The sequence below is a fragment of the Phlebotomus papatasi genome, chromosome 2 (assembly GCF_024763615.1).
Source record: "Phlebotomus papatasi isolate M1 chromosome 2, Ppap_2.1, whole genome shotgun sequence".
NCBI lineage: Eukaryota > Metazoa > Arthropoda > Insecta > Diptera > Psychodidae > Phlebotomus > Phlebotomus papatasi.
In genome coordinates this window covers 37,310,884-37,325,561 of record NC_077223.1, presented here as the reverse complement: position 1 = coordinate 37,325,561, position 14,678 = coordinate 37,310,884, and the positions used below count along the sequence as shown (strand labels likewise).

Sequence of the window (14,678 nt, the reverse complement as noted above, 5' to 3'; positions counted from 1 at the left end):
TGTAAATGTCTTTCGAAAGTTTATCTCAGACTGTGGACTTTTACGACTGATCAGCAACTACAACTTTTCTGTTCTACAAAAAAAAATAAAACAGCTTTTCGGTTTTTTTTTATAGGAACGTCATAGGAGCCGGAAAAAATCTTCAATCAACAAAAAAGAATTGATGCAAAAAAAGTGTTTTTGTTAAGTGTCACTATTGTGAGTGAAAAATTCAGTATTTAGTTATATTTGGGTTAATTTAAATTAATTTCTATTCCTACAAAGGGTAGGAAATTTAATAGTGAAGTGAAAAGTGTTAATAATTTTTCTTATTAAAAATGAAATAGTGACTTTAAAAAAATAATTTATATCGTGCTTGATCTTCTCAATTGGGTGAAATAATAACTTCGAGCCGAGCACAGCGCAAAATGCTGATAAGGTAAGAAATTTACTATTATTTGTTCATTTTCAGTATATTTAACCCTCTAACAGGTAAGACCGCCTCAAGGCGGCCATTCCATAAAACGCATTTACAGCGATAATATTACTTAAGTATTTGAAGTTGATACTACAGTGTCTACAGGATACTACAGGATCTACAGTGTCCTCAGTTATAGTCTTACTAACTTATTTTCTGAAGCTGAACTCATTTTGACCTTTCGTTGGCTTACCATCTTCAGTTTTGTGTGACAGGTCAGAGAAAAAACAACAAAATGTCGTTCGCGACATTTTGCGTTTTCAAGTGCAAAACAGATTGTTTTAAAGTAATCTAACTGTAGCAAGAGTGTTATTTCCTGAAAGATATGCTACTCTAGTTTGTATATTTCAATAAGAGTTCAGTAAGAGTTTTAGAAAAAAAGGAAGACCGCCTGTGGGCGTTCTTAACCGTTCAAGGGTAAAATTTTCAAAAATTACCGAACTTTTTATTTAATTGTTTTGGTTGTTCTGGAAAAATATATTATTATTTTGCAATATACTAATCATGGAAAACAATTGAGATTACACGAAGACTGTCCAGAATGAGTAAATTGGTCGATTTCTGCGAATTAAGCAAAATTGATAAAGAAGCAGACTTCAACAGTGATGATAAGTTCCCTAATTCGTCCCTTAATGCCCCAGATCGTGAAATAAAACCAGAAGATGAGCAATGTATTTCAAAGGACTTTCAAATTATACAAGAAGGTGACGTTTTCATAGCTGATCTGTGACCTATTCGGTAAAAATCAGTCTTATTGAAACACCTTGAGCTTCATTAACGTCTAATTATAAAAATTATAAACGTTTTTTTTCATAAAAATTATCATTTCTTAGATAATCATACAACTTTCATCCATAAAAAACGTTTAAAATTCATTTATTTTACTATTTGTTCACTATCTTTCAATAAAAATATTTCAGTCTTTTTATGCCTTAAACCGATATGACCGCCTCCAGGCAGTCTTTACCTTTTCTCACCTGGCGCCCAAACGGAAAGAGATAATGCAGAATGGATGTTATTTTTGAGTTCAGTGGACCATTAATTATCCTAGACAAAATTATTTAACTACTTTTTTTTGGATATTAAAGAAAACACTGTTAGAGGGTTAAAGGGACAGATACTCCTAACCGGCTTATGTAGGTGAGATACTTAACGTGAGCTAACTCGGAATGCATGCAAATTCGATTTAGAGCTGAAGTTGGGAGACGCCATTCAGTTATATTAAATTAAATTCGTGAAATTATGCAAATTTTGTATTTAAACCAAAATATCAAAGATTTGGATGGACTGACAGAAAAGTGTTATATGGGTGAAATGTAGACCAGAATGTTCTCTATAATTTTGCCGTAGAACTTGATCTCATCGATTAATCAGAAGCCGAGATAATCGAGGTTGTTTGTTTCTGAACTCGTTTTTTCGACCAGAGCGCCCTAAGTGTTCATTTTTTGAACATCAACTATATCAAAGAATTGTTGTATTTTGTGAGACTTTCCATTTAAAACCCTATTTTAAGTGTCTAAAATGCATTATAACAATTTTAATTATTCTAATGATAATAAGCGCCTTTATTTGACTAAATTAGTCAATAATACTGTTATCCCTGCCCCTAAAAGCTTTTATTTCATAAGTTTTATTGAATAAATTTTGTGCGCCACGTCGCTTGTTTTGTTTTTTTAATTAATGACAGATGCGTAGGAATTTTTTCTCACTTTTTTCTCCCAAATATTAAATTAAAATGATTTCATGTTACACTATTCGCACTGTCTTCGAATATTTGGAAGAGCTTGTAAATGTTTTATTCAGAAATATTGCAATTTTGCTGCAAATTACAAGCCATGCAAGTGAGCAAAAGAAGTTACGGCAAATGCTGATTATTGAAAATTTTGTAAGGAAATTTGTCGTAACTTCCCCAAAAATGGAAGTTACGACAAATTCTGATGAATTTTTCTTAATTAAGGGACTTACGATAATTTTTGATTAAAATAATTTTTATTGTGCTTATAAAAGTTTCTTTTTCACAAGTGCGTTTAATAAACAAAATTACGCTGATTCTAAATATGTATATAGGGGAAACTGGGGTACCACCAAACACTTTTGAAAGATGCGATTTTGACTGAATTTCCTAAGAAAACTGTGAATTTTAGAAAAATATTGCTTACCCCATGTTATAGTCTTACGTATAGGCTGCATATTAATGTGTACAAGGATGATGTGAAGCATTCCAATTTTCCGTAAAAAGGAAAATTGGGTCACCATGCATTTTTCGCTTTTTTCCAACCACCCGGGGTACCAATAAACACTTTCTGGGGCACCAAAAAACACCTCATTTTCTCACCCATTGAAGTTATTTTGGGCATTCACCACAACTCTTAATTATAAAGAAGGTATTGAAAATGTAAATAATTCTCAAGAAAGCACTGCAAAATTTAGAATGAGTGACCAAAATAGCTAAAAACTAAAGCACTGCACATCGAACATATTTTTCTTCTTCTTCTTCTTCTTCTGTTTTATGTAAGGCTGTCGGACTCACTCGGGTCCATATAGCCACTTTTGTTCACTTAGTTCAAATTTAGGTTTTCCGTTATCCCATGTACTTCACTAATTTCACTATTTTATTTGTATTTTTAATTTATTTGTCTCTTGTTTATTATCACTCTTTTTTTATATCACTTATTATTATTATATCACTTATTGTTGTTATACGATCACAGTTTTTGAATTATTATATGCTCACTTTTATTTCTTTGATATATTTGTAGATCTCTTTATATGTTTTTTCATTTGCTATTTTAAGAATATTTTTTATGCTCACTTTTTCATTATTAATGCACTTATAGTTTTCTCTTATCTTATTAAATTTTCTGCATTGGATCACTATGTGATTTATATCTTCCACGGTTTCGCACTTATCGCATAATTCTGTGTCCTCTTTTTTTATTAGTTTTAGGAACTTTTTGTCACAGCAATGTCCACTTCTAATCCTTTGGATTATTTTTATTTGATCACTTCTTAAATTAATATTTTTGAACCATAGTTTTTTTTCTAATATTCCCTGTCTGATGTCATGGTTGAATTTTCCTTTAGTTTCACAATTTTTTTTCCACAAATTTGTCCATTTTTTCCACATAAATTCTTTTCTTGTTCTGTCCACCTCTTTTCTACTTAAGCTACATTCGATGCATATCCCATCCTTCGTTGCTTCCTTAGCTGCTTTGTCAGCTCTCTCGTTTCCTTTAATATTTATATGCCCAGGGATCCATTGTATGGTAACTTTTGTATTTTTATTAGCGCTCACAATTTCTTTAATTTTGTTTTCGTATATTTTTTACTCTCTTTTAAAAGTGATAAACATGCGCTCTTGGAGTCTGTTAATATGACTATCTCTTCCGCCTTTTTTGCAACACTGAGTTTGATTGCAATAAATATTGCGATGAGTTCTGTTTCTTTGATCGATATTTTTTGTTTTATTTTGCACTTTAACACTTCTTCCGTTTTTTCGAAAAATATTCCAATTCCTGTGTCTTCGTCAATGATGGATCCATCCGTGAATATTCGCTCTTGATCCTTATATTGGTTTATAGTTTCATATGCGTAAGCTCTCAATTCTTCTATGCTAGTATCCTTTTTATTGCTCACTTTATTAACTAACTCTTCTTTGATTGTTAGGTTGTCTGGCATTCTTTCACTCTTTCTGTCCCTTGCGATGTCTTGTATGTATTCATGCGATCTCATAATTTCTAATGTTGTTCTTGTCTCGGGGATTCGAAGGTCCATCATTTTCTTTTTAGCTATATATCTAGCTGTAGTATTTTCAAGTTCCATTGCTATAGGTAATTCTGCGCTCTCTGCTAGTATAGTGTTTACTGGCGTCGACTTGACAAAACCAAGGATTGTTCTTAGTGCCTGGTTCGCGATTATCTGCAGTTGGTTGCCTAACTTTTCTTCTGGTACTGCATATTGTATTACTGGTGCTCCATAGATTATTCTCGATTTAACCAGTGCATTGTATACTTCCAACATTCTTTTAGGATGCGCTCCCCCATTCATGTTACTAAATATCTTTAACAGGTTTAGATACGGTTTACATTCTTCCTTAATTTTTCTTATATGAGCCTTGAAATTTAGTCTTTTATCTATAATAACTCCTAATATCTTTTGTACATTAACTTTTTCTATAGCTCTCTCATTGATTTTAATTTCTATGTTATCATTATCTTTAAAGTTCCCAAAAATCATATAATTACATTTTGCTGTGTTTATTTCTAATTTGAGTTTGTCAATTATCTTTGTAAATTCTTCTAAGTAAAATTTCGCATTACTTATTAGTTCTTCATCATTCCTCCCTGCTATTAGTAAGGTGATATCATCTGCGAATTGCATTACTTTACAATGTTCTGAATTTAACTTGTGCACCTTGGTAGTATATAAGTTGAAAAGCAAGGGACTCAATTTACTACCTTGAGGTAATCCTGAATTTGTATTAATAAATTCTGTGTATTCGTTCCCTACTATGTGTACTTTCCTGTTTAATAGGAATTGTTTTATCCAGTTTGTGTATTCTGGCGGAAAATTCATTTTTTTTAATGTTCTTATTAGTATTCTAGTATCTACTCTGTCAAATGCTTTACTTAGATCTGTAGCTATAGAAATTGTCTTCATATTTTTACTTCTATTCTTGTTAACAAATTCCACTAGGTTTAACAAATAGTCATTTACTCCTGTATTTTTCCTAAATCCATACACATTATCATGTAGCAGTTTCTTATCGTTCACAAATTTTTCAATTTTCTTTTTTAGTATCGCATGGAATAGTTTTGCTATATTGTTGATTAAAGATATAGGTCTAAAGTTCTCAATACAAGTATGGTCTTTAAAAGGCTTTGGTATAGGTACTACTTTAATTTTTTTCCAATTTTCAGGTAGCTTTTGACTTCTCCATAGATCATTGAAACTTTTAACTATACTCTCTAGAATTTCTTTGGGCATTAGCTTTAGAATCTTGTTAGATATTTTGTTAATTCCCGGTGCGTTATCTTTACTACTTTTGATTGTATCTATTATTTCATTTAGATCACAGAATTCTTCAGTAACAATAATTTCATTGTGTACGTTATAATCCACTTCATTTTCTGCTTTAAAATTCTTTTCCAAAAATTCTTTTCCTTTTTCTCTTACTTCAAATAGGTTATTTCTTTTCTTGGATCTTTTTTTGTTGAATTTATTAATATTTTCCCATAACTGTCTGGCGGGCATGGACAGATCTAAATTTTGTACAAACTTATCCCATGCCTGTCTTTTCGCTTTTCTTATTTCGATTTTGAGTTTACAAGATACTTTTTTGAGTTCATTTCGTGTGAAAGTGTTCTTAGTTTTATTATAAATTTTCTTTTTTCCTTTTTTTATTTTCCAAAGTTTTTCAATAGTTTCATTCCACCATGCTTTCGGTTTGTACTTGTTATTACTTTCATCTATTACTATAGTGCTCTCTTCTATTATATTCTCTAGGATTTTCTCAACGGTTGCTATATCATGAATTTCTTCTGAATTTATTTTTTTGATTTTTTCTTCTATTTTTTTATAATTAATTTTGTTCCTTACTTTTTTATATCCTACAAATTCATTTGATATTATTTCTATTTTTATTGGGTAGTGATCGGTAATTAAATTCTCTTTATCTACGCTCCAAAATGTATTAGTTAAAAGGTCTTGAGATACAAAAGTTAAATCTATGGCTGAATTTATATCTCTTTGTAAATTTAGGTATGTGCTTTCTCCGTTATTTAGACAAGTAAAATTCGAGTCTAATATTAAATCTGATACTATTTTTCCTCTTCTATCGTTTTTTGATTTGTTCTCCCATAATTCATTATGTGCATTGAAATCTCCCCCTATAATCACATTACATTTCCTATCATACTTATTTATTAGTTTCACTAGATTTTCTTCTACTGTTTTTGGGGTTCTCTCAGGACTTATATAGCAAGATATTATGTTTAAAGTCTTGTTCTCAAAATTCACACTCACCTCACATGTCTCTATGGGAAAACAGTCCGTGTTGTCTAATCTCTTAACATTGTAGTTGTCTCTAACTAAAATTCCAGTTCCTCCATGTCCTTCATCCCTTGGATTTAAAAATACTGAGTAGCCTGAGATCTTAATTTTTTCATCACTTTTAGTCCATATTTCACTTAAAATCGCTATATCTGCTTTAATTTCATTTAGGTAGTGTTCTAAAATGTCCTTATTATGACGCAAACTTCTTATATTTATTTGCACTAAAATCATCATTACTTCTTCTTTGTTATTTTTTTCACGCGATTTCCACTGGTTTTTTTGACTTCCTTCTTTGCCTTGGCAGCATTTCTTGTTGTAACTCCGTACTGTTCAGCAGACCGTGGCTGTTCTTCTGTTTCCTTCTCCAGAGTGTTGTCAAGAAATTCTTCGGATGTTGCAAAACCTTCGAACTCAGAGGAGTTTGATATATTTGCATCAGTATTGTCTGCCTTGTCCTCCCTTTCAGTTTCCTGCTCTTCTGTATCAGTTCTTGCATCTTCCGGATTTAGAGATTGCATGCTCTCAATTTGTTGCTCCTCGCCTTCTTCCCTCACTATATCTATGCGCTCAGAAGTTTGCATTGCACCTTGATTGTCGTTGTGGTCAGTCTTTTCATTTTGTTCTCTGTTGATGCTATTTGGGTTGTGCTCTGGTTCTTGTCCATGGCTTGTCGTGTCGTTTGCTGTTGTATTTGAATAACTTTTCTCATTTTTCTGTTCCATGTACATGTATTTTGCCATTCTGTGGGTGATTCTTTCCCTCACACTGATTCTCTGGATTATCATCTCCTCCTGGTAAATCGGGCATTGTGTGGATGACGCGAAGTGCCCGTTTCCGCAGTTTGCACACTTGATTGGACCGATGCATCTCTCACTATGTCCGGGTTCCCCACATCGAAAGCACCTTGCGATCCCTCTGCATCCCGAGCCTTTGTGCCCAAATTTCTGACATTTAAAGCATCGGAGAGGGTTCGGGATGAATTCTCGGGTTGGTAGGTTAAGATATCCTACTTTTATATGAGATGGTCTCTCCGGTGTGTTGAAGGTTAACAGGAAGAGTGGGGTTGCCTCCATTTCTTCCTGGTTCTCCGACCCTTGCACATTATCTGTTCTATTTTGTATTGGCGCTCTCTTTTTCTTGATGTTCTCAATTTCCACTACTCCCTGGCTCGCAAGTTTTTCAAGCAGCTCTTTTTTGTCCCAATATATCATGTACTCATCTCTAACCAGAGCCTTACATTGATTCCATGCTCCATATTCTTCTATTTTCACTGTCATGTTCCCAATTTTTGTAATTTTTTTAAGTTCCTCAGCTTGCTGAGCTGTTTTGGCAGTGATCAAGATGCTCCCGTTTTCTCTACGAACGATTTTTTCCACATCTCCTACATGATTAAATGCTTCCTCTACCAGATATGGAGGCGCTCGTGCCAACGACTCTCCTTCTACGGACTTTGCCATCAAATATTTCCTTCCTCTTTTGATTACTTCATGCTCCCAGTTCGCTGCTCCTTCTAATTCTCTTCCGATATCCTCTGGCTGGCCCCACATCGGAAAGTTTGCAACATTTCTCGCCGGTGGGGGCTTTTGCTGCCTGCTCTTGAATGGATTCATAGGGACGCCGTCGTTTTTAACCTCAATTTCACTTCTTCTGATTGCTTTTTCCCTCTGAATCAAATTTCTTAGCGTAGTTTCTATTATAATTTAATCCTTCTATTTCAAAATGCGATTTGGACGTTCAATTTGAATTTTACAGCTCTAATTTTTATCCGTAAATCAATTTTCCTTACGCTCTGAATTTCATAAGCACTCACCGTATTCGCGCCTACCACGTGATTGAACATATTTTTCAATAGATTTTTCATCATTTTGACAACATTCGACTTCCGACTGGAAAGCAGCGCCACTAAAATCGTGGCAAACACTATACCTAAAGTTCAAATTTTGCGCGCTCTTCTGATTATTTGTAATAAAATCGAGAAATCATTCGTCAATCCTCGATTAAAATCATTTAAGAATCATTAAGAATCATTTAATGCAAAATTGGGTTCTTGAAACTATATTTCTCCTGAGTCTTGAATGAAAATCCCATGAATGGATATAAATTTCTGAAATCGAACAAAGAGGGAGATGAAGAGTAAGAAAGATAAGAGGAAAAATTTTGCCATTCAAGCTACGCTCGCGACATCTGCAATTGTAAGAAATTTGCCTGTTTGTTGGTGCCCCAAACTCTGTTTTGTGATGGATTTTATATTCTTTTAAAAAAAAAATGTGAACATTAGTTTCTTTAGTAGGTGCATAAATATTATCCCAAAACATGTAGGAAAGTACTGGTGTAGTGAAATTTGATGTAACTTATTTCAGTTTTATTTTCCAGGTAGATATATAAATGACTAAAATTATCAAAATCTCACAATTTTGCGAAAAAAGTTTCTTATTTCTAAACTACTTGAACTATGTGGATCATTTTTTCTCTGGACAAGCATTCCTATAGTATCTATGATTTCATGTAAGTCTCATTCTCTGAAATCTTATACCTACTTAAAAAATCGCAGTGTTTGGTGGTACCCCTGTTTGGTGGTGCCCCAGTTTCCCCTATCTCAAAATCGCAAAAATGAAGTTACGATAAATGCTGATTTAACTGACGAAATTTCCTCTACAATAATGTAGAAGTAATCATTAAGATCGGTTAAGCACGTGTCGAGATAATTGAGGTTATGTGATATTGAAATTTGTTGTTCGACTGTTGTTGTACTGAAAGTTGTAGCATTTTTGGCCAAACTGGCCCATGCCACTTTTTGGAAACTTCATAGCCTAGGCTACAACAGTCTAAAATTTGATTAACTTGCACAAAGGAATTTTTGAAAAAAAAAATGAGTTTGAATTTTGATGAATTTTGACGCTATCGCAGCCCCATCTGTGGTGACTTTTTGAACTTCCATCTGAAAGCGCTCATCGAGACGAAACCAAAACCCCAAAACCGGAGATAGAGGCCGGTCAATGTTCGAAATTTGACCCCTTATATCTCGGGTCAGGGGTTATGGATCGACTTAAGTATTTTTTTGTTTGATAGGCATAATCTGCGGCTACAACATACTAAAATTTGAACCCGATGCACAGAGGAATTTTTGAGTTATTTAATTTGGAAAATTTAAAAATTTTATTTTTAATAATAGAGCCCTTAGCGTTAGTTTTATGAACTTGCGATGTTAAAGGGGAAGTGGCATTTCACGAGAGCTTTCCAAAACGCTTTCACTTTTTAAATTTTGATACTTAGAATAGGATTTATGGCCATTTTAAGAATTTTTTGGACCCTTATAGCTCGAAAGCTCTTAAAGATCGAAAGCTTTAAGGCCCAGCTATAACACACTAAAATTTGAGTCCGATCAATGCCATAGGGGCGGACCTATTGAGAAAACAAAAAAGGGGATATTCAAAATGGTGGTAGGAGGGGTAGGGGGTGGGGGGCCAATGCACCAAGTTGCAATTTTCATACGATATATAATCTTTGCCGAAAACCGCAAGTCGATATCTTTCTTAGTTTTGAAGCTATTAAGCTCCAAAGAGCGGCCGGACGGACGGACGGACGGGAACGGTTTTTAGCCATCCATATATTCGTGATCAGGAAGTGTCAAAACACATTCCGGCAAAGTTTGGGGCCGATCGGAAGACATGAGATTTTGTTAGGATTATAGTAGGTGAGATTGTTAAGAATCTCACCTAATACGTTCACTAGAGCCTTTTTTACTCTTGACTATATGGATGAAATGTTCTCCTAACCAACATCTGAAATATATCCAGAAATGAAAAAAAAATCGCACGATCCGTTTTTGAGTAATTCCGAAAAATATGATTTTGTAGGGGAAGAGGGGGAGTAGAAAGAAAATGAGAGACATGTTAACTTTCCGGGCTGCGGCATATGCTGCAAAACAAATTCGCCATTTTTTAATCAAAATTATCTAAGCTCAGGAATTAAATGAGGTCCTTAAAAAATATCTTATATTTTGACATCCTTATAGTTTGTAATCAGCCACAAGAATCAGATTTTTATCAGTTCTGAATAATTAAAAAAAAATATTGTTTTTCACTGAATATTCATATGCTGCTTTGGGCTTTAATGGTCGCAAGGGTCGACTTATGGAGGGGTCCCTCAAAGGCCCCAACGCTCTATCTGTAACTGTTTGCCTTCTAGGCATGATAACGGGCGGACGGACAAACAGCGTGACGTCATCTATTAGAAACCATCTGAAACGCAAAGATATGTTGAGAAAAATGGTCCCCAGATGGTGGAAGGTGAGATCAGAAAATCGAGGGACTATAATATGAGACGCTCAGTGCAGAAGTGGTCTCCTTTGTGTGCATTTCCCTATTAAAACAGTCAACTTCTGCTCTGAGCGTCCCATTTACTGTTCTCGGTAGAATTCTAGCACTAAAAGGAATTTAATTCATCATGCATAGAAAGAATGCATAACTTTTTTAAAGGAAAGAGGGAAAATTTGTAGAAATAACATACCACGTGTAGTCTTTATCAAATTTTGATAATTTATTTTCTTTTTGTCATCGAATTTTGGTAAAACCACCCACATTCCATATACTCTCAGTCATCAGATCAAAATTTCTATGTAATTTGGTTACATTCTGTTCTTTAGCTAAATTTTCCTAATTCAATCTTCTTCCGGATTGCATTGAGGGATGTATGTAGCATAGAATAGAAAATTCCTGCTACCGTATATATCCCACCGACAATAGCACAAATATTTGTGGCCAGATGTCCCAAGGAATTGTCCTTTTCTGTATACTTCACCATGAGTGGTGATAGCTCATAGCTGAAGAAGATACCAGGCATTCCTGATTCACCCGTAATAACGGATACGACTTTCTGATGGCGTGTCACAGAAAATTGATTTGTGTGCACAGACTCCCCATTGCGTTTTACATAGAGGGTTGGGACAATTTTAACGTAGTACTGAAACATTGTTGCACCCTCAGAAGCTGTAACTTTTAGTTCATCCAAGGGATGGGTATTGGCAAAGTTGATTCTTTCGCCAAATGAGAGGTGATTGATTGTGTGTGATGTATTGAAGCTTGTTGAGGTATAGGGTTGAACATCATGGATGTGAACGTGATTTATGGAGAAGCTCTGACCAGGAGCTATGTGAAAACTGCCTCCCATTCGATTAACTTCCATATTGCCATAAATCTGGCAGCCTTCTTTGAGAGCATTCTTACTCTGGCCCTTTCCGGTGATATTCTCATTTTTGCACTGGACAAAATCTTCAGGATTGGGATTCCATCTCTTAACACGATAGGCATCAATTACTTCTTGGCAAGTGTTGCAGCAACTGCAAATTGGACGTGGAGATTAGTTGAAATCGGAAAAGATTAAATAGAAAATTCTTTACTAACTGGGTATCATTAACTCCGGCACCATAACAACTGCCACAAGCAGGTGTGGTATTTTCTACGGCTTTCTCAGTTGAAGACTGTTCCGTCTTCTTTTCAGTTGTCGTCATCATTTCTTTGATTGGTTTATCTCCGGTGATAACATTTCCATCGAGATCTAACCGGCGTTTGTAGACATTATGCTCTATGTGCAGATGTTGTTCACCTGCCGTGTCCATTGCATCAACACTGAGATCTAAAATATTTTACAATACCCAATATTATTCAAAAAAAATTAAACTCCAAAGTAAAAATATTCTTACAATCACAAGAGATTCTTGGAACAGTAATGTCCACGTTGATTTGCAATTTGTGACTTCGTGTAGTATCAACAAATAATTCTTCTGAGATATTTGGTGTAAGGAATGCATTTACCTCCAGTAGAATCAGAACACCAATAAGTACTGAACTAATAATTGTGACTAAATAAAATACAATTATTATAAATTAATATTTATTTTAAAATACAGGAAAAAAACATTCAGGAAAAAATTAAAGAAATTCTTACCTATTGCTCCCATGAGAGTTTTAAAACTAAATTCCTCGAATGTTTTTGGATAGGCATCCACACGTTTTAGTAAATCTAACATTTTATTAAAATTACTTCACATAAAATAAAAATTCAGTTAAAATTTGATATTCCTTTATCAGGATTTTTAATAAAATAATCCCTCTGTTTAGCGAGATATCTTGCAATTGCCAAATGTGCACTCACATTTGAAAGGTTTCGGGGAGTGTCAATACAGCAATGTTGATAAATTACGTGTAACAAATTGTTGACCTTCGCATACAGGTCTTTTAAATTGAATTCAAAAAGTGAAGCGTTGCTCTTTGTAAGATACAGTGTGAAAGGTGTGAAATATCGGACAAGCAAATTTAAAGTTCGGACAATCGTTTCAAAACTTGATAAAAAAAATTATCACAAAGTTAATAAAAATTTAATGTATATACTTTAGAATTGTAAAATTACTAAATTATTACTATATTATCGAAGGCCAAACTTCCAAATTGGTGTGTCCAGAATTCCACATTGTCCGGAATTCCAAGCATTATCTTATCCATTTAATTAAAAGAAGTAAGTTAAATATGAAGTGGGTAGGGTAAATATACCAAATTTTGGTATAATTGCATGCAAACGCCAAAGTTTTAAGTTTGAAATGTAATTTTAATACAAATTGAATTTTTGTGTAACTATTTTTTAAGGAGTGTTGCTTGGAATCTTTAGGACTGGACAGTTTATCATCTTTGCTTTCTCTAAAATCGTTCTTAATGCATTTTAATATGCATAAAAATATAGACATAGTTTTGGACAATATTTCGGTCACCTTGATTTTCATAGTTCTTTGCCCTTCAGGAATTCTTACAAAGTCTTTTTCACATCAACTCGTTAGGCGAAGCGATTTTTTTTGTGTCTTTTGCATTTTATAATTTCTAGACTATACAAAAACTAAAAATTTATAGAAATATGAGGAACAAAATAAAGTGGCTGAAGTTGCAAGCTGGCCGAAATTTGGTACACTTACCCTATCAGTAATTCAAAATTATTATTTATTTATTTTGATGTACCGGGCTTTTACTGCCATTTCGTACATTGTTCAGTTTACAAATGTATTATTCGGTTTACAATGTTTCGTGACAGTCAAGCCGGGGGTCACACCGCCCAAGAGCCGAACGCTCTTACCAATTGCACATTGAACCCCATTAATTCAAAATTTGAAAGAAGTATTCAAAAAATATATCAAGTTGGAGAAATAGTCTTTTTGAATTTCTAAAAATCTTCTCAACCACGCCATATCTTAACCAAAAGCACGACCTCTGTAATATCCATATCTTCACTTTTAAATGGCTTGTTAGTATCATCGTTTTGCGGCAAACGACATCGCAGATGCTGATAAATTTTGTGTTCGGGGATGACTTTGCCAGACCCCCTCCCGCAGTTTGTAGGCTTTTCTTTAATTCTGGCATTTAAAGATAGCCTTTACCAGATGCGATCGGTAAAGTCCCTCCTGAAGTTGTTGAATTAAAGAAAAGCTTACGAATAGCAGGGGCACCAAGGTCAAAGTAACCCCATCTACGATAACTAGAAAACACTTCATATATGACTTTTTATTTATTTTCTTTTACATATAAACCAAATAGCGTTCGAAATTAAACTATTCTGATTATTAGAATTAAATTTTCAAGTAGAAAATAAATGAAGGGGAAAAACCGTCCACAGCCGTCTTACCGTTCATGATCAACTTCCAGGGCTAAACCGTGAAAAGAGTTGTTCTGGCATGGTGTAGGCTAACGAAAGAGCAATAGTAAATATTAACAATAGAATTACAAAGAAATAGAAAAACAAAGAATAAAGAGCAAAATTTTTTAAAAAGATCAAAGAGGGGGAATCGCAGTTTATTATTCCTTGGGTAATTCATTGTAGAAAAACACCTAACTCAAAAATTGAGTTACCAGCTCATCATAAAGAGAATAATCAATATTCTGGTTTATTATTAACCATTTTACTTAGAATTAAAGCGTACAATTTAATTAATTTAAGGGTTATTTTAATAACTTAATTTTTAGTTTTTCAAATTTAAAGATTAAACAGTTTTTGTAGGTCGTATTCCTCAGTCAATTGGGCACTAAATGAGATAAATGTAAGAGTACCCGTTTTATGATGCAAGTGTCTAGTGTTCGGATCCTCTTTAGGTCACCGAGCATTTCTGAACTTCACTGCACTTGATTGC

At 33.9% G+C, this 14,678-nt stretch overlaps 1 protein-coding gene across 1 annotated transcript; it reads right to left on the bottom strand.

Moving 5' to 3' along the window:
* Positions 1 to 11,028: 11,028 nt before the first annotated feature.
* On the bottom strand, positions 11,029 to 12,666 carry LOC129804059 (endoplasmic reticulum-Golgi intermediate compartment protein 3). The gene is made up of 4 exons (XM_055851079.1): positions 12,458 to 12,666; positions 12,213 to 12,371; positions 11,914 to 12,145; positions 11,029 to 11,849 (listed from the first exon to the last, which is right to left on the bottom strand). The coding sequence occupies exons 1-4, from the start codon at positions 12,537 to 12,539 to the stop codon at positions 11,153 to 11,155; spliced, it is 1,170 nt and encodes a 389-aa protein (XP_055707054.1). The 5' UTR covers positions 12,540 to 12,666; the 3' UTR covers positions 11,029 to 11,152.
* Positions 12,667 to 14,678: the final 2,012 nt, after the last annotated feature.

Coding starts and splice junctions, on each gene's coding strand:
- LOC129804059 (XM_055851079.1), bottom strand. CDS start 12,539: ATGTTAGATTTACTAAAACGTGTGGATGCCTATCCAAAAACATTCGAG. Junction 12,372..12,457: donor AACTCTCATGGGAGCAATAG/GTAAGAATTTCT, acceptor TATTTTATTTAG/TCACAATTATTAGTTCAGTA. Junction 12,146..12,212: donor TCCAAGAATCTCTTGTGATT/GTAAGAATATTT, acceptor AAAATATTTTAG/ATCTCAGTGTTGATGCAATG.